At 26.8% G+C, this 19,596-nt stretch overlaps 1 protein-coding gene across 2 annotated transcripts; it reads right to left on the bottom strand.

Moving 5' to 3' along the window:
• Positions 1-8,356: 8,356 nt before the first annotated feature.
• Positions 8,357-12,775, bottom strand: LOC132935345 (uncharacterized). 2 transcript variants are annotated; one of them, XM_061001870.1, is made up of 7 exons: positions 12,596-12,775; positions 11,955-12,167; positions 11,546-11,888; positions 11,259-11,459; positions 10,971-11,167; positions 10,091-10,230; positions 8,357-9,879 (listed from the first exon to the last, which is right to left on the bottom strand). In XM_061001870.1, exons 3-7 carry the CDS (start codon positions 11,837-11,839, stop codon positions 9,392-9,394), a joined length of 1,320 nt encoding a protein of 439 aa, XP_060857853.1. In that variant the 5' UTR covers positions 11,840-11,888; positions 11,955-12,167; positions 12,596-12,775; the 3' UTR covers positions 8,357-9,391. The 2 variants fall into 2 exon arrangements, with proteins under 2 accessions (XP_060857853.1, XP_060857852.1); XM_061001869.1 differs by having other exon boundaries at positions 12,288-12,775.
• Between the last annotated feature and the right edge of the window lie 6,821 nt (positions 12,776-19,596).

The raw sequence follows: 19,596 nt of genomic DNA on the forward strand, positions 1-19,596 counted from the left end.
AACACGTATTTTTGTTTTTTGTGCGCATTCGCTGTTTATTGAATTTTTCTTGTTGTTGTTTAAAAAAAAAAACAAAAAAAAGGTCTATTATTTTACTATGTAATACGCGGTAGCGCAATGTAATACGCGGTAGCGCAATGTAATACGCGGTAGCGCAATGTAATACGCGATAGCGCATTGTTACTACAATTTCCTGTATGTACGGCGGCGTCGCCGACGGCGGCAACATCGTCAACGACTCCGATCATAGCCGACTAAGGCGACCAATCACATAGCTAATAGACCCGTCCAGGGGGGTCCGAACGTCGCTCCGCGATTCATTTGTATGCGCCAGCGCGGTGCGCTCTTATTTGGTACAGACTTTAGACGGCATATATATATAACTTGTCCCCAAAAAGTGTATAGCCAATATAATTTATGTTAATAGTGAGCGAAGAGCCCTATTCATAATTATCGTGTACCAAATACACACTCCCCTTAATAATATTGAAATGCATCGTGTCGCGAACATATCATAACGTTACCCGACCGATCGCCCGTATACCTACATTATTTAATTATCGAGAGCGCCAGGCAAAGCCGCCGTCCGATAATCGAAATAACTTATGATAAAATAAAACCCGTACTTATACGTATACGCCGTCGTCGCCGCGGACACATACACACGCACTATCGTCGTCGCGTACGGAAATACATCGTAAACACAGCTGCCGTCTATCCATGCACGACAGTGTGTACCTCGACTATTTGTTGCATGCCGCCTAAGAGCCGAAGCAGTACCAGTCCAAGTAGCCGTCAAATTATCAATCAGCATCATATTACCTGACAGTCAATATCAATATCAAAAAAGGGAAACCGTGAGTCGATTCAACCACCATTGCATAAATTGTTTTCCTTGTTACACGTATTTTTAAATGTTAAATCACAATAAGTGATAATTTATGTTAAAAAGAAAATACTGTCATTTTAATAAACATTACATTGAATATGTATTTTCAATAAAGTTGATATTTTATGTGAACAAAAAATCTAGCGTTGCGTTCATCATTTAATATTTTAATATTACAAATTAAAGAAAATGATAACAATAATAAAATGGATGTATTAAATAAAAAAATATATCATGCTAAAACTTGTGATAAATGTAATTTAACAGTTAAATACAGCAGTTGGTCTACTCATTTAAAATCTTATAATCATCAACAAAATGATATAGATCAAACAGTTTTACCTTTTAGATTTAATAAAACATACAAGGGTATACCAATTAATCAATATAGACTAAAAATTTTTAATTATTTGAAATTAATGCGAAATAATATAAAAAAAGTATAAAAAAAAATAAATGTTATGTGAAATTTTGTGCTTTTGAATACTATGAAAATTCTGAGAATGTTAATTATAATAATGGAAATATTTTCATTATTAGTCAAGGAGATGTTTATTTTGGAAATGGAAAGCCTTATGTTTCTAAACTATTACATTCACCAACTTGGTTAGAACTTTGTAAAATAGCTAATGAGCAAATTATTACAACAGGTGATTATACTCACCATTTTCTAGATGATATTAAGTTTATTCAAGATTTAGAAAATATTAAAATATGTGAATTTAGTATGGGATCTTAATATGATTTAAATGTTATTTTTAATAAAAATTATTTTTATTCAAAAATGAATGTAAAAAAAAAAAAAAATGATATTCTATATAATAAATGGAACATATAAATAAAATTGAATCTTTTGTTAAAAGAAATGTTAACAATAATAAAATGGATAACAAAACTTGTGATAAGTGTAACTTAACAGTTAGTTACAAAAATTGGTCTAGACATTTGAAATCTATTCGTCATCAAAACAATGATCCAGATCAAACAATTATGCCTCGAATTAGACGAACATACAGAGGTACAACAACAACAAATGTAAGAACAAGACAAGAGAGAATATCAAAAACAGATAAAACTTGTGATATTTGTAAGCTAACAGTTAAATACAACAGTTGGTCTAAACATTTACAGTCTATTCGTCATCAAAATAATGGTATAAGACCAAGAATATCAAGAGAGATAATACCTAAAGCACATAGAGTTTTTAATTTTAATAAAAAAATGTTTGAAAAAAACAACACGATTCGACCTATTTTAAAAAATGAAGAAACAGCATTTCAAAATAGATTAAAAACTTATATTATTAAAAATAATATGGGTATTAAAGATATACAAACATTTTTAAATCGTTTAGATAATCCAGTAATAGGACGACTTAAACAAGAATTAAAAAAAACAAATTTAAAAGTAAATATTTGGTTGTATGCTATATATAAGAGAGGTACTAATAAAGAAAATATGGAATATGAGGAAAAAAGTTTTAAAACACTAATTAAAATTTTAACAAAAAATTCTAACTTAAATGATTTTTATACAAATACAAAAATTAAAATTGTAAAAGAAGAAGAAGATTTTATAATGAAAAAATCTCAATGGAGACTTCATCAAATTTTAAGTTTGAGAATAAATATAAATAAATATGTTCCTTTTAAGGGTTCTTCATATATTCCATTACCTAAACATATTAAAAATAAACATGCTATTATAAATGTTTTCTTTGGGCAATACTCTCTGCTTTACACCCTGTTGAAGAACATGGAGAAAGAGTAACTAAATATAAAAAATGGGAACATGAATTTGATAAAGAATTTAAAGATATTGAATTTCCAATAAAAATCACAGACGTTCCGAAATTTGTTAAAAGAACAAAAGATATTTCTATTAATATTTTTTGTTTAGATAACAAAGTAAGTAAGTAATTGTACCTTTAGAAATAAATGAAATCGAAGAAACTAATCATATAGAAATAAATGAAATCGAAAAAACTAATCATATAGATTTATCATATTTGACAGTGGATGATAAGGATAATAAAGGACATTATTGTTGGATTTAAGATTTATGGAAACTAGTAGGTAAACAACAAACTAAAAATACTAAAAAAAGATTTTTGTGTAAAATGTGTTTAATTAGTTATGGTACAGAAAATATGTTAAATGACCATAAACATTATTGTACTAATAATAAAGCAGCTAAAATAATTCTACCAGAATCCTATAATAAAACTTTAGAATTTGAAAATTATAATCATTCATTAAGAGTCCCTTTTATGATTTATGCTGACATTGAATGTACACTTCAACCAATATATACTTGTCAACCAAATGATACAGAGTCTTTTACAAAATGTTATCAGAAACATATACCTAATAATTTTTGTTATTATATTAAATATAGTAATGGTGATTATAAACCACCTGTAGAATATTCTGGTGCAATCGTAGCTAAAGAATTTTATGAATGTATGAAAAATGAAGAAATACTTATTTCTGAAATATATGATAAAATAGTTCCTATGAAATCATTGAATACAGAACATTTAAATAATTATTATAATAAATCTAATAAATGTCATATTTGTGAAAGATATTTATCAGATTTACCTCCAATGTTAGGGAAAAAATTTAAAATAATTAAAGACACTATTAAATATTATAAAAATACTGATGATGTTAAAAATTTAAATTGTATGAAGATAAACTTAAAATGATTAAAGACGCTATTGAATATTATAAATTATTAAATATTATAAAATATTGTAAATTTAACAAATTTATTTTGAAACAAAAAAGTAAAATAAAAAATCTTATAGAACAAGTTCTTCGTCCTCAAACGGTTAAATTGTATGAAGACAAACTTAAAATAATTAAAGAAACTATTGATTATTATAAAAATACTGATGATGTTAAAAAATTGAAATTGCATGAAGATAAACTTAAAAACGAAATAGAAAATAAAAATAAAAATATGAGAAAAGTTCGGGATCATGACCACTTAACTGGAGAATATAGAGGAGCAGCACATTCTATATGTAATCTTAATTACCAAAATTCTCGTTTTATTCCAATTGTTTTTCATAATCTTTCAGGTTATGATGCCCATCTATTTATAAAAGAATTTAGGAACGATAATGAAAGAATAAAAGTAATCGCAGATAATGAGGAAAAATATATTTCTTTTTCAAAAGTGATATCACGTGTAGTAACTAGGAATGGTAAAAACATAAAATTATCTACAGAATTAAGATTTATAGATTCATTCAAATTTTTACCTAGTTCTTTAGAAAAGTGAACAAATAGTTTAAGAAATGATTCAAAATTAAATTTAAAAAATAAATTTAAAGAACTTAGTAAATATTTTCTTGAAGAACATTTAGATTTAGTTACTAGAAAGTTAGCTTATCCCTATGAGTATATGGATTGTGAAGAAAAACTCAATGAAACATGTTTACCTCCTATTGAAAAATTTTATAGTTCTCTCACTGATAAAAATATAACTAAAAAGGAATATGAAAACTCACAAAAAATTTGGAAAGTTTTTAATATACAAAATATGCATGAATTCACTAGTTTATATAATACCATCGATGTTTTATTGTTAACAGATATAATAGAAAATTTTAGAGACATTTCTTTAAAAAATTATAAATTAGATCCTATGTGGTATTACACAACACCAGGATTTGCGTGGAATAGTATGTTAAGAATGACAAAAGTAAAATTAGATTTATTAACAGATGTCGATCAATTGTTGATGTTTGAAAATGGAATAAGTGGTGGTTTATCTCAATGTAGTCAAAGGTATTCAAAAGCAAACAATAAATACATGGGAGATATATTTAAAAAAAAAGAGGAATCAATATTTTTAGAATACTTGGATGCAAATAATCTTTATGGGTTGGCAATGAGTAAATATTTACCTACTGGAGATTTCAAATTGGTTGTTAATCTGAATGATTTTAATGTAATGAATATTTCTGATGAATCATGTAAAGGTCATATTTTAGAAGTCGATTTAACTTACCCTAAAGAACTTCATGATCTACATTCAGATTTCCCTTTAGCACCAGAAAGACGTTTTGATGACAAAAAACTCCCAAAATTATTAACAACTTTGTATGACAAGAAAAAATATATAATACATTATGAAACACTAAAATTATATATTAATTTAGGTTTAAAAATAGAGAAAATTCACAGAGTGTTAAAATTTAGTCAATCTCCTTGGTTAAAAGTGTATATTTATTTTAATACTAATCTCAGATCAGAAGCTAAGAATGAGTTTGAAAAAGAATATTTCAAATTAATGAACAACAATGTTTATGGACGTACTATGATGAATGTTCGAAATCATGTTGATATAAGATTATGTTCTAATGCAGTCCAACTAGAAAAATTAATTGCAAAACCAAATTTTGATCGAAGAACAATTTTTACAGAAAATTTAGCTGCAGTACATATGAAAAGATGAGAAATAACTTTTAAACAACCAATATATTTAGGAATGTGTATTTTAGATTTATCTAAAATGTTAATGTATGAATTTTATTATAATATTATAAAGAAAAAATATGGAAATAGAGTTAGATTGTTATATACAGATACAGATTCACTTATATTAGAAATAAAAACTAATGATTTTTATCAAGATATGAAAACTATGTTAGATCTTTTTGACACTTCAGATTATCCAAAAGATAATATTTATGGTTTACCTTTAGTTAACAAAAAAGTCTTAGGCAAGTTCAAAGATGAATTGAATGGAAAAATTATGACTGAATTTATAGGTTTAAGATCCAAATTATATTCACATCGAATTTTAGATACTGAAAAAGAAATTAAAAAAGCTAAAGGTGTTAAAAAAAATGTTGTAGAAAATAAAATATGTTTTAATGATTTTGAAAATTGTTTACTAACAAAAAAATCAAAATATATTAAACAAAATTATATTATTTTTAGAACTAAGAAACATGATATTTTTACTGTAGAACAAAACAAAAAAGCTGTAAGTGTTTATGATGATAAAAGATTTATTTTGGAAAATTGTATTAATACATTAGCTTGGGGACATTATAAAATAAATATAGATAGAAATGATTTTGTAAACCTTCTCAATACACTAATTAGAAATCAAAATCAAAAAGATTAGAAAAATATTTGATATTTAACGCTTGCGGAATTTTCGGCCACAACCTAGCCGGAAGTTTTTAATACATTTTTTTTCATTTAGATTTTTATTTTAAATAGAACAATTCTATTAAAAAATATTTTTAAGAAATATTGCATTTGGAATTTAATTAATTAATTTAATAAGTTTTGCGGAAAATATTTTTAATATTTTTGCATTTCATAAGTTTTGTGAAAAAATATTTTTATTATTATTGCATTTCAATTTTCTTATCTTTTTGCACATTGCTTTCTTTGTGATCTTTTATTGATATAATATGAAAATTGAAAACTGTCCCAGGACATACATTTATATACTACTTCTTGTTGTTACGTTTAAAATACCAAATAATAGAATTTTCGAATTTTTTTTGTATAGATAATATTTGCGTATTTGTATCTTTCATATTTTGGTAGAATCAGAAATTACTTAACGTACCTACTTTTTACTTAAGTGTTAGTAAATTAATTTAATAAAAAGAAAAATTCCCAGACGGGTGAGAATACGCAAACTCCTGGACTTCAAAAAGTTATAACTTTTAAATTAAGTCCGGCCGCAAAATTCTGATTAAAAAATATTCATAATCACTTGGGAGCTAAACTGCAATTATGCCACAAAATAGTAGTTATAGGTACCTTACATTTTAAGAAATAACTATTTTTTTTTTGTGGGGGGGGGAGGGGCAAAATATGGTGCCCGACAACGGGAAAAGGACAAACCTAAAAAAATTGAAGACGACTCGCCGGCGTTTTTCAAGGGGTTAAATATAGGCAATATACAATACATTCCGGTTCCGGAAAAATACGGATTTTGGTTTTTGGATTCCGGTGATATACGGTCCGTGTAAATACGTCCCGGAATTATACGTTCCGTGAATATACTGTTTTCGAATTTTAGATTCCGGGCATATACGGTCCGGATGAATACGGTTTTTGATTCCGGATATATACGGTCCGGATGAATACGTTCCGGGCATATACGTTCCGGAAGAATACGGCTTTTACATTTTTGATTCTGGTGAGGGAGGCCGTATTAATCCGGAAAATAAATGGGCGGAACGTATAAATTCCGGACCGTATAAATCCGGAACGTATATCGCCGGAATCCAAAAGTGAAAAACCGTATTTGGCCGGAACGTATACCTCCGGAATTAAAAAAAATACTAAACCGTATTTTCCCGGAACGTATTTATCCGGACTGTATAATTCCGGAACGTATATTGCCGGAATCCAAAAGTTAAAAACCGTATTTGGCCGGAACGTATACCTCCGGAATTAAAAAAATCTAATAAACCGTATTTAACCGGAACGTATTTATCCGGACCGTATATTTACGGAAAGTATTGTAAATTGCCTATTTGAAACCCCTGAAAAAGAAAGTTGAGAACTTTATTGCTAGATCTTTATTGCCAGTGTTCATTTTTATTTATTACAAAGATAATATGTGATCATAATTTGGTCATATTATATTATAATAAATTTTGTATAAATAAAAATAAATAATACCCATAATACAATATATTTTTTATTATTCTATTAGTGGTCAATGGAGCGATGAATATGAATTTACTTTACAAAAATGTCAGTTTTTTATTTAAATCTGTTTGTAATTAAAATTATTTCTCTGTAACTTAGGTTAGGTATCTACCAAAAAGTTAGACAGTCTTCACTCAGAACAATTTCTTGTCGTGTGCTTTAAATTTAACACATCCATTACAGTAAAGCTGTTAAATACTTGACGAATTTTTATAATCATTGGATATTTAAAAAAACAACTTTTTTTAAAACATTTAGTACCTTCACAGAGTTGAATTAAATAATAATTAAAACGTATGTCGTATGATCACTCCAGGATGAACGCGTAATTTGTTTTTAAGAAAGTAAACTTTCGAACATTGTGGACCATTCAGTACGCTTCAGAACTATATAATTTGGAGCTTAAAAATAAGATGCAGATACATTAACAAATTACCATATTACATACCATATTATGAGAGCTCGATGGATATTTTTTCAAATAGTTTAAACAGGCAATCTGTTTAATTCATTAATTTATGAAGTTCCTGTTTAATTGGCACATGCAGTTAATTTTTCCAACAATATATATTATTTATTTATTAAATCATCATAACCATTAACCATTACATTGATATAATATAATATATAATATATTATATGATGTTATAATAAAATAGGATGATGTAGTCAAAAAATGCATAGTATCATAAGTACCTACAACAATTGTATATTTATATTATTATTTATTAATAACCAAAAGGGTTTTATATTCATTTTAATTGTATCTTAAATAGGTATAAATAAATTCTTATTGATAGGTATTGCATTAAATAAAAACAATCCAGTTTAGTTATTTTGATGGTTCAAAAAATAGTAGAAAATTGTAATATATTTTAAAATATTAAACATGTATAATAGCTAACTATGTATTATTAGCTTGGGACTTTAAATTTTTAAAGCCTTAATGGCTAATACTTAGGTACATATTATTATTATTATAACGTCTTATCATGTTAATATTCGTATAATAACAATTAATACATTATATTTTAATTTTCCACTATTCCTAAATACCTAATTAACAGGACAACAACGCGCGTTTTTTAACGAAACGTATAGTTCCGGAAAGTATATGCCCGATAATAACTGATCGAAAATACTGATTGCAACACAGACATGTCATATTATTATTGTGTACTGCAACTTGAATAAAAATATGAAAAAAATAATATTATAGGTGATAAACTATTCTTAATTGAAGGGGTCAATGGACAAAGGTGTTAACTAACATTTTTCCAAAAATGCATTTTATTGCACGAATAAAGGTGTTATAATGTTATAAACATTTTATAACAATTTGATAAGGTTTTATTTAGTGGTTACCATGACGAAATAATACTTCGTCATGGATGCTAGTGATAACTGAACAACGATCAAAAATTCAAAAATTCAAATCAACGACGAACTTTTTATATTCACTATTATTTCTAAATAAATGAATGCGTATTACTAGTTACTATGTTGCTATCAATTTTAAAAGTTTTTTTTTTTTGCGTGATTTCTAACTTTGCTTTTGATTAGATATACGTGAGTATTGTCTCATTCTCATGGTAATATAATAAGTAATTATAAATAAAAAAATGTCATTTTTGTGATCAGCACATGGAAATGCTAGAAGATGTTGGCTGTTTTCCAAGAAAAAATCAACAGTTTCTTGAAATACTTCATAGCTATCACAACATTTTTCAATTAATTTGTATGTCATATTGTGTAGTTTTGTTTGATGAACAATTAAATATTTTAAAACTAATAGAAAAGTTTAATTTAAGAAAATTCTTTGAAAAGTGACTTCTTCCATTCGACATAATGGGCATCTTGTTGGTGCTGGAAGGGATGTAATGCAATTGTTGCAAACCCATGCATGACCACAAGGAATAACAATATGCTGTTGAATATTTGCTGCTCTTGCATTCAAACATACTATGCACGTTGACACTTGTGGAGCTATTGGCAGTTGTGGTTCCTGAATTGGCTGTACAACAGCAGCAGCTTCCACTTCTGGCTCAGAATTTGGATCTACCTCATTGATCCAATTTATATGTCGAGATATATATCTTGATGTGGTATACGAAGTCAATTGCATGAACTGCCACATACTTATGATCCCAGCATCGTATTGGCTTGTGGCATTTTTAAGTCTTTTGGATTGTAATAAATATTTTGCCTTCAGACTCCTAGTAGGTTGAAGATTATTTTCAAGCTGCCTCATTATAACATGGTAATTATTAAATAAATTACTCAAATTACCTATAAGAAAAATGTTATAAGTAAATTTCAGAAACATAAATTATCAGAAGATGCATACTTATTTGTTTGGTAATACATTAGATAATATAAATTATATTATAAAATATTTATCACAATCCATACATATATATAATTAGTATTTTCAGTTTACAAACGTTAAAAATAACTTTTAAAACAAGTAGTATTTAATTAATCATATTGATTTGTTTACTTAAAAATATCCATAGATTGGGATGAGTCACTGAAAATTTTAATCTTAATTTATTGTGGAAACTTTCAATATTATTGTTTGTACGCCTAGGAAGTCCATGAACTGAAATTATCTGAGTTCCCACACGGCGCAACCAATACCTATAGTTAACACAGGTATAAATATATAATAAATAAGTATTATTTATGGTATTCAAATATTCAACTGTACAATACAAACATTACAAACCAAGTATTTACTTAATAAGCTACTATAAGTAATTAGGTTTAGGGTATAGTGTACAGATATTCACCTTTAAATGAATCTAAATATAAGTTATAAAAGTCACTGTGATAGTAAAATACAAAATATACATAACAGTTTCAAGTTACTACTAAAAATTTCTTTTGAATTATTAAAAAAAAAAAAAAAAATACAGTTGATATACTTTGTTTAAATATCGAATTTCGTTAAAATTTGAACTTCAAATGTGTATAAAAAAAATGTATTTTCCTATACATATTTATTAGATTTTTGAATTTCAATCAGAACTACTTATTACTGTACTTTTTAACCAAAAACTAAATTTATACTACCTAAACAAAAAAAAAAATGCTAATAAAAAAAAAATTTTAATATCTACAAATAGCAAAAAAAACCTTTTAAATATTTATAAAAAAATACTATGCATTTTTACTTTTAACGACCTAATTCCCAAAGTACCAATTAGATCCAATTTTCTTCTAGAAAACACCTTTAAATACTGAGTTAAAGTAGAACATCAAAATATTTTACTGCTCCAAAAAATTATGACAAAGAAAAAAAACATAAAACCATTGTACATTAATAGTTTTACAACAATCCAATATGTATTGATTTTTAAATATTAACAACTAATTACCTCTCATAATAGTCAAATAAATTATGCATCGCTACTCCATGGTTGATTGCATACATTTTAATTAATTGAAATGCTCTTTCTATATCCTGATATGGAAGCAGTGGAAGGCCAAATAAAAGGTTTAAGCTTTGCAGTGCAAATTGATTAGTATTTACAAGCCTATAGTATCCTTTACTTTTCATATTTTTAAAAACTGCCTAAAAAGATTTAAATATAAATAACTTAAGTATACTAATCATTAAGCAAAATTATAATAAAAATAAAAATTTGTATTTTTTAGGTAGGTACTTGATTATGGTGGAACCAACAACCAGATGTTCGAGCTTCAGGGAAATATGATTGTAGAACATCTCTAAGTGTAGATTCATAATCACTTATGATAATCCTTGGAGAAATGTTTGCTAAAAGATTATCTTTAACATATCGAAATACACTGTCATATGAATTCCTAGACTTTGATTCCATTAGTGCGAATATAATTGGTATTGACTATAGATAAATAAATAAATGAATGAACATCAATATAATAAAAACAATTGTAAGTTAAATTTTTGTTTTAGGTATAATATACTTACATAATTTTGTATCATAGCATGTACGCTCAATAATTGATAGCCCATGTTTACTGGAACCACTTTAAAAGTAGCGTCTACATGAAGCTCCTCAATTCCAGTACCACAAAAACTTTGTGACAAAACTGGACATGCAAATATCAGGCTAGTTTTACCATCAAGGTCACGAATACAGCTCCTAAATATCGTAATGTCACAACAATTGAATCTTTGAAGATGCCCATTATCAAATAAGGATGCTAGTTCCTGAAGGTTCCCAGGCAATCTAGGCATTACTGACCTACGGGCCAAACGCATTAAAGATTCAGCTGTAGGCTATGGATATAAGCTAGCTGCTATTGGATGCCTAAATCAATAAATAAGTATAAGCAATTATAATTAATTTTTCAATAATAAAACTTCTAAAATTTACCTTAAGCACTCTTCGTCGTAAATTTCTTTTAATAAAATATTTTCAGCAGCAGCTCTTCTTTTTAGTACTGCTTTTAAAGCATCTATTAACTGAGGGGTATCATCTTCACGCTCATGATTAGAGTGAGACCTCATCACTATAATTGTTCCGTCGGCCATCTTTTTCATGGTTCCAGGACTAAAGTGCATGGTACTTTTGCTACATTTGTAATAACTATTGAATAACAATATACAATATTTATGAACTACAAGAATTCATATAAGCTATATTTTCTAATAATTAAAAATTTAAAGCAAAAAAAAAATTTGTAAAATATAATATAGTATTAGGTACCTATTATGTATTTCAAAATAATAAAAAGGATCGAGAGTTAAAAAATAAAAGTATTAACAGTCAATCCACACACATTTAAGCACACCAAAGGATAATTTAATTTAAAATATCAATTTTATAATATCATATTATACACAATATATTTTGTTATATTTAAAATTATTTAATTATATAATAATTAGATTTTAGATTCTAAGCGGAACAATGAATGTATTGATTTTACAATGGAGTGATATTTATTTAATTTTTTTGTGTTTGTTTGGATAATCTGTAGTAGAAAAATAGATTCGATTAGGGGCGGCGCTTACGTTATTCATGAAAAAGTGCGGCATTTTTAAAGGAAATTTATATTAAATTCAGAATCACGCTAGCCGTCGTCGTCGCATCGGCCGGTTCCCCCACTCAATTTCGTGTATGCAGCTCGAGGCCTAGGTGGGAGCAAATGACGACGAGTGTCTGCGGTCGGCGGGTCATAACCATCTATATTGTATAAATCACAACAAAAACCCTTCGTAAACTTCGTGCAAAAATGACTAAGTAAAAAAAAAATATTAGATCATTAAGCACTATAAAGATGTGATATCAATTAATGCTAAGTATATTGAATTTAAGTAAACGTATTTTGTTTCAATAATTTATTTACTTGGCGAGGAATTATTTCTGAAAAAAAAATTTTGATTAATATAAATATTAATAATAATATTATTAAAATAATCATAAATATCTAACGCAGCAATGCTATTATAAGGTGATAAACTCTACAAATTTGAAATTAAAAATCACCTTACAATAAAAATTACCACAATCTCGTTGCTCTAAAAACATTTTATAATTAGTTGCATTGCTTTCAGTTCTAGTAACATATAATAATAAAAATGTAATATTAAAAATAATTTACCGCCCAAAGCACTAGCTTAAAGTGTTTACTGGGAAATACGGCACTGGCCATTTAATTATTTTGTTCATCACACTTTGTTAATTCCTCGCCAAGTAAATAAATTATTGAAACAAAATACGTTTACTTAAATTCAATATACTTAGCATTAATTCATTATATCACATCTTTATAGTGCTTAATGATCTAATATTTTTTTTCTTAGCCATTTTTACAAGAAGTTTACGAAGGGTTTTTTTTTTTGATTTATACAATATAGATTCACTCTAGTGTAAAACTTTCAAAGTTGGAAAACGAAGCATTATTTCAACTACCTACTTATCGTGTACACGGAAACAAATTTTATAAAAAAAACACATCCGCTCAGAATCTAATATAAAATAATATATAATGTATACATAAAATTATTTATAAAAAAATGTAATAGTTATAATGTGTATTAGCTTAATGAACTATGGTTAAAAAAAAATCGGTATATATTATATATATAGTATATTTTTATTATAATATGATGTGTGATTAGGTACTTACGTGATTCCATTTTTTTTACCATTATTGTCATATCGGTATCCATCATGGTTCATTGTAAAAGTGTGTATATATTTGAGCAGATATAATAAATATAATATTATAAATTTTGAATATTATAATTTATAATATTTAAAATTTTAAACTACCAACATTAATCCTCCTTGAAGTCTTGATGAAGAATGACAAATTTCAAAACTCAAAAATAAGAAATATAATAAATAACTATATACCCGTATTGATATATATAAATTAATTATATATATAAGAGGTATAAGTAAATATTATAACTGATTTAAAATTGTTATAAAAACAAAACAAAAGAGTCTAGACATTATGCTTACTTACCTTTATAGACCTACAATTGTACGGGTTACGTGGAATTAAATATTATATTATTATTTCCAAGGATCCGCTATTTCAAATTAATAAATGATACCCATTCTAGGTAACTGTTACATTAAATGTGTCTAGACTAATTAATAATAATAAATAAAATAAAATAATATAACTTAACACAAATTATTAGTTTTAATTTTTACCTTGTCTAAAGGTACCTAATACGTTTTGCCTTGCGCTATCACGATCTTGTCTTCTTGGTTTATTTCGACAACACTACGTTGCGATCGACTAATTTATAATTTATGCTACATATTTGCATTGTTCTAAATTATAGTTTTTAATAAAAATAAACGACCATGGTACCTACAGTATAAAAGTTTTTTTTTTACCAATGTAACTGGTATCGTCAAGTATTAAATAGAACCTAAAAATAATTATCTGTTTTAATTTGTTTAATTTTTAAACACATTTACTTTACTATATGTACTTCTTGTTATTTTTTTAGTTGACATAATATATGTATTTTAACTAAATAAAATAAATTTAAGAATGAAGATCATAAAACATTTATATAATAATATATAACAAAAAGTTACGTTACTTTGGGATCTTAGGGTGTTATTAGACCTGAAACAAGACAATTTTTTTTCTTATAGGCAATAAGTACTTGCATCTCATTTTTAGTTCAAATTCATCTCAAATTTAATTCTAAGTGCTCTTTTAACAAAATCGCGTTTTGGGAAAACAATATTTTTTGAAATTTTTCGCCGTTAACTTACAAGCGAAGGCTGTAAACTAGAATATTGTTCCAACGTTAACACGTCCTGAGCAGGTCTGTGTACCTACATACAATGGTATATCATGATTCATGCATGATGTATGTATGATTATATGTACATTCATAAAAAAACTGGAGTTTGTAGGGTACACGCCATGTGCCATTACATTTTGCAGAAAACATTGCATTATACAATTTCATTGTGTGTATAAAATATAATATTATAGGTAAAAGTTATAATAGTCACCAAAAATAATGTTTTTGAGTTATAATGAAATAAAAAATATCATTAATATTCATTTAAACATCTAATTTTCTCCAAGTTTCAACTTAAAATAACTATAAAAAAATCTGTGCTTATATATTTTTTTAGATTTTTTAGTTACAATATTACCCACTTATGAGATATCTCGTTTTAAATTTCCAAGCATTAAAAATTAAACATCTTATACATTTTGAACCGAAAAATGATTTGCAAATGTTCGTGATATTGAGATTGACTAATTTTGTAGAAATCTGAACTTAAAATCTTCATTGTTTATCTTCATAACAACTATTATGAAGAACCTTGTATTAATTGTTCAAGATTTTAGATTTCATTGATCAATAATAAGAAAAAAAAGTTTTCAACATTTAAATTGCCTATTATGAACATTTTATCATGTAGGTAGTAGGTATAGACAGCCTCTCCCGGCCCGTTATCAGTTTGGTACCGAAAATGGTTGAAAAATACCGAGTTTATTTTTTAAATCAAATATTTTGTAGTTTTGTACATTGCCAGGGCGATTTTTTTCAACCTTAAAAAGTTAAAAGTTGAAAAGTTATCTAAGATCAACAATGAATGAAGTAATGTATTTTAGGAAATATTTTTATAAAAGTTATAAGTTATAACATAACTATATCAAATTCTCTGAGCGGAGCTATGAAGCTAGTGGTTTTACAATGATGTTTATTTATTTTATTTTTTTTATCCTGTATACAAAATTTCTACTAGAAGGAGTGCTTTGATTTCAATATGTAGTATCTTATCTTTTAGCAAATTGGATCAAGGCGGTACTTTAGGGACGTCATTTTTTGATTTTCTCAATAGTTATTTAATGACACGGAAAAACCACCGACAAATTACAAAAAACCCCTAAAATTGGGATTTTAATTTCTAACGCTTTGTTTATCACCATAAAAACGAATAAAAAAATAAATATATTTCAATATAAAATATCCAGACTGACAAATCATCTCCGCTCAGAATCGTTTTTCTTATACAATGATAATATTATATCATTGAATTCAAGTTGTATGTGTTCTTTATTAATATTTACCTATTTGATTAGCATTACTTATAAAAGTGTCTAAACCATATACAATTTTACAATACTAGTTATATTATTATATAGTATTTTTGAAAATATAAGTTGCTTTAGTTCGATCAAAATTAAACCGATTTTAAAATTGTGTTTTATCCATATTTAAATCTACATAACAGATTTTAAACGTTTTCAAAATATATTTTTTTTAGACATTGGGAAAAGGAGGCTATTATTCATACGATACACATACAAAAAAAAACTGTACTAGAATATCTATATATTATCGAATTAGAGTAACTGACTTTCCAATTATTAAATATACCGTAGATGTATAATAATTGTATACCTAACTATTTTTATTTTTATTTTGTATCTATTTAAACATAAAAAGTACCAATATATTTTTTACCAAAACCATTGTCAAACCATTTATTTATTTATTTATTTATTTATCTCATAATTATAACACCATGTTCATAAGTTTGGACTTTGGATTCTAGTATTGTTATAGTTATGAATTAATTTTATTCGCACTTACACGAAAAGTAAAACTACATATTATGTAAAAAACATTTTTTAATTTTTTTTTTTTTTTGTGTAAAGGGGCCTATTGAAAATTATTGTCGTGGGAGTCCAATATTAGCCAGCCGACACTGGGTACAGACGATTATAAATTATAATATTTTATTTTAATTATTTGGTGACAATTTTAAGTACCTATCTATGTTCAGTTGGTTTTCTTGTTGTGTTAATGCACATATTATATCATATAAAAATGTTGTTAAAATTAAAAGTTTCTACGGTGGAGCGGTTATTCATTTTTGAGTACGACAGAAAAATGATTTTGTCGATAACTGGTTTTGTGTAGAAACTACCTTTTTTTCTTAATTTTTTTTCGTTTTCATGGCGCTTTGAAACTACTGGGAATTTTTTACTTTTGAGTTTTGAGCCAACAAAGTAATGACTAGATTCACTTTCCTATTAGAAAAAATGCTGAAGTATACAATCACATAATTTTTGCTGTCCTAATAGGTGATGGTAGACACAAAATAAAAATAAAATATAAAAGCACAAATCGTTGTAAAATCAATACATTGGGCCGCGGTGTGTGTGACGGTAAATGGACATTTCCCTCCCCCCCCCCGACTGTTTTCGGTTTAGTAGGACATCCCCCCCTATATTTTTGATGCGGACATTTTTCTCCAATTTTTTTTAATTAATTATTGACTAATAATATTGAATTTAACAATATAATATTATTTATTATTTAATATGAAATTTTTTTTTTAAATAAAATATAAAATATATAAAATAGTTTTTATTTTCATAAATGTAATAGATTATAAATGTATATGTTTGATTAACTGAACTACTTACTTGAAACAATAAAAATTTAAAAAATAATAAGTAATTTATTAATTAATAATTTATTATATTTATGAAAATATTTGAAATTAGGCATAAATATATTTATACTAAATAATAATATTATATTTTTAAATAGTAAACTTTTAAAAAAAGGGGGGAATGTCCTACTACACCGAAACAGTACCGGGGGGGGGGGGGGGGGGAGAATGTCCGCGATTCGTGTGTGACATGGTGTGAGTTTAATTATTATGTACGTCGAAAGCAATCGGAGTATACGACAATACTTAATTACGTAATTACAAATATGTTTACAAAACAAGTTTTAAACAACTTGTTTTAAACATGTTTAAAACATAAATTCAAAACATTTATTTTGAATATTTCGTTAATTATTTAAAACGAATAAAACGTAATATGTTTAAAACAGTGTAACTCCAAGTAATATTGAGTTTTTTTTGTTTTGAACCGTTTAAAAATATATACTGTTTGAACTGCTTGAAACTCAAACAATTTTTTTTGTTTAAAAACCATTTTGAACAGAAAAAAACAGTTCAAAACAAACAATTTTTTTAACATAAAAATACACCAACTGATTATTAATTGTAATCTGGTGTTATGCAAGGGGTTTAATATGGGCAATTTACAACACTTTCCGGACAAATACGTTCCGGGCAAATACGGTCCGGATGAATACGGTTTTTACCTTTTAAGAGTCCGGGCAAATACGTTCCGGTCATATACGTTCCGGAAGAATACGGTTTATACTTTTTGGATTCCGTCGAAATACGGTCCGGATAAATACGTTCCGGAATTATACGGTCCGGACATATACTTTCCGGAACTATACGTTCCGTTAAAATACGGTTTATATTTTTTGGATTCCGTCGAAATACGGTCCGGATAAATACATTCCGGAATTATACGGTCCGGACATATACTTTCCGGATTATTATAGCCCCCCGTTATAATTATTTATCCTTTATTTTACTATTATAATATTATAGGTAATATACACAAATGTTATAATGTTCAATGCATATTGATTCGTCTTCTTTGTATTTTACAAATGGAAACTATGGCTTTACATATTACTCAAACATAGTACATAGATACAGCTCTAGTGCGTTCATAGCGTATCTCTTAAACAACTGAAGTATTAAACAAGGGTGCACGTATAAAATTACGCTTACTGATAATATGTTTCTAAAAAACCACCCTTCCATCGTCTGCTGAAGTTCTACTGATCTGTATCGTGCAGTCACCGAATGTGTAAACATTGCTGTGGTGCACAAAAGATATAAAAGCCATGACTCATTAAGCTAGTTTCCACCATGGACAAGGTTAATCCTAGTTGAAAAGAAGGCTGAACAACTAATGTAAATATCTTGATAAATCAAAAGTTTGAATCTAAAAAAGTTTTTTTTATGTAAATATAATATCTATATTTATTTTTTAACAGGTACGTATAAAAATTTATACTCGCATTTATAAACTATAACTTCAATTGATTTACTTTCTCTAGTTAGATTAATTTATGCAACTTAAAGTATATTTATAATGGCCTTTTTTTCGGGAATCAAGCTATTTTTGACATAATGTCCCAATTATTATTCATAGCCAAATTCAAACTCAGGGCACGCATTACCTAAATCTTTTATTGTTGTACACTCTTTACGTGAACCACGAAAACTCCTTAATCCTTAAGCCACAAAATGTATCTGTTATTTTAGTAATTTCACTTCATTTTCGTAAGATTTTATATTTATATTTATTTTTCAGTGAAAAAAAATAACTAATATTATGTATTAACAAACGATATTGTGTAACTCAGTTTCGCAATTTACAAATATGTTCGGTTTTACAATATTAACTTAATATGTTTTGAACATACTGATTGTCCTTCATTAATAACACATATAGACATCTTGGACTGAATCTGCAATGTTCAATCCACGGGTCATCAAGCCTTTCCCAATTATAAAGAATAAGACCACAACAAAAGCATTCCACGATATCATCCACTCCTGAATATTTTAAGCCACATTCGGACAACGTATACTCATTTTGAGAAGTATTTGACGGGAATAATTT

The sequence above is a fragment of the Metopolophium dirhodum genome, chromosome 1 (assembly GCF_019925205.1).
Source record: "Metopolophium dirhodum isolate CAU chromosome 1, ASM1992520v1, whole genome shotgun sequence".
NCBI classification, from domain to species: Eukaryota; Metazoa; Arthropoda; class Insecta; order Hemiptera; family Aphididae; genus Metopolophium; species Metopolophium dirhodum.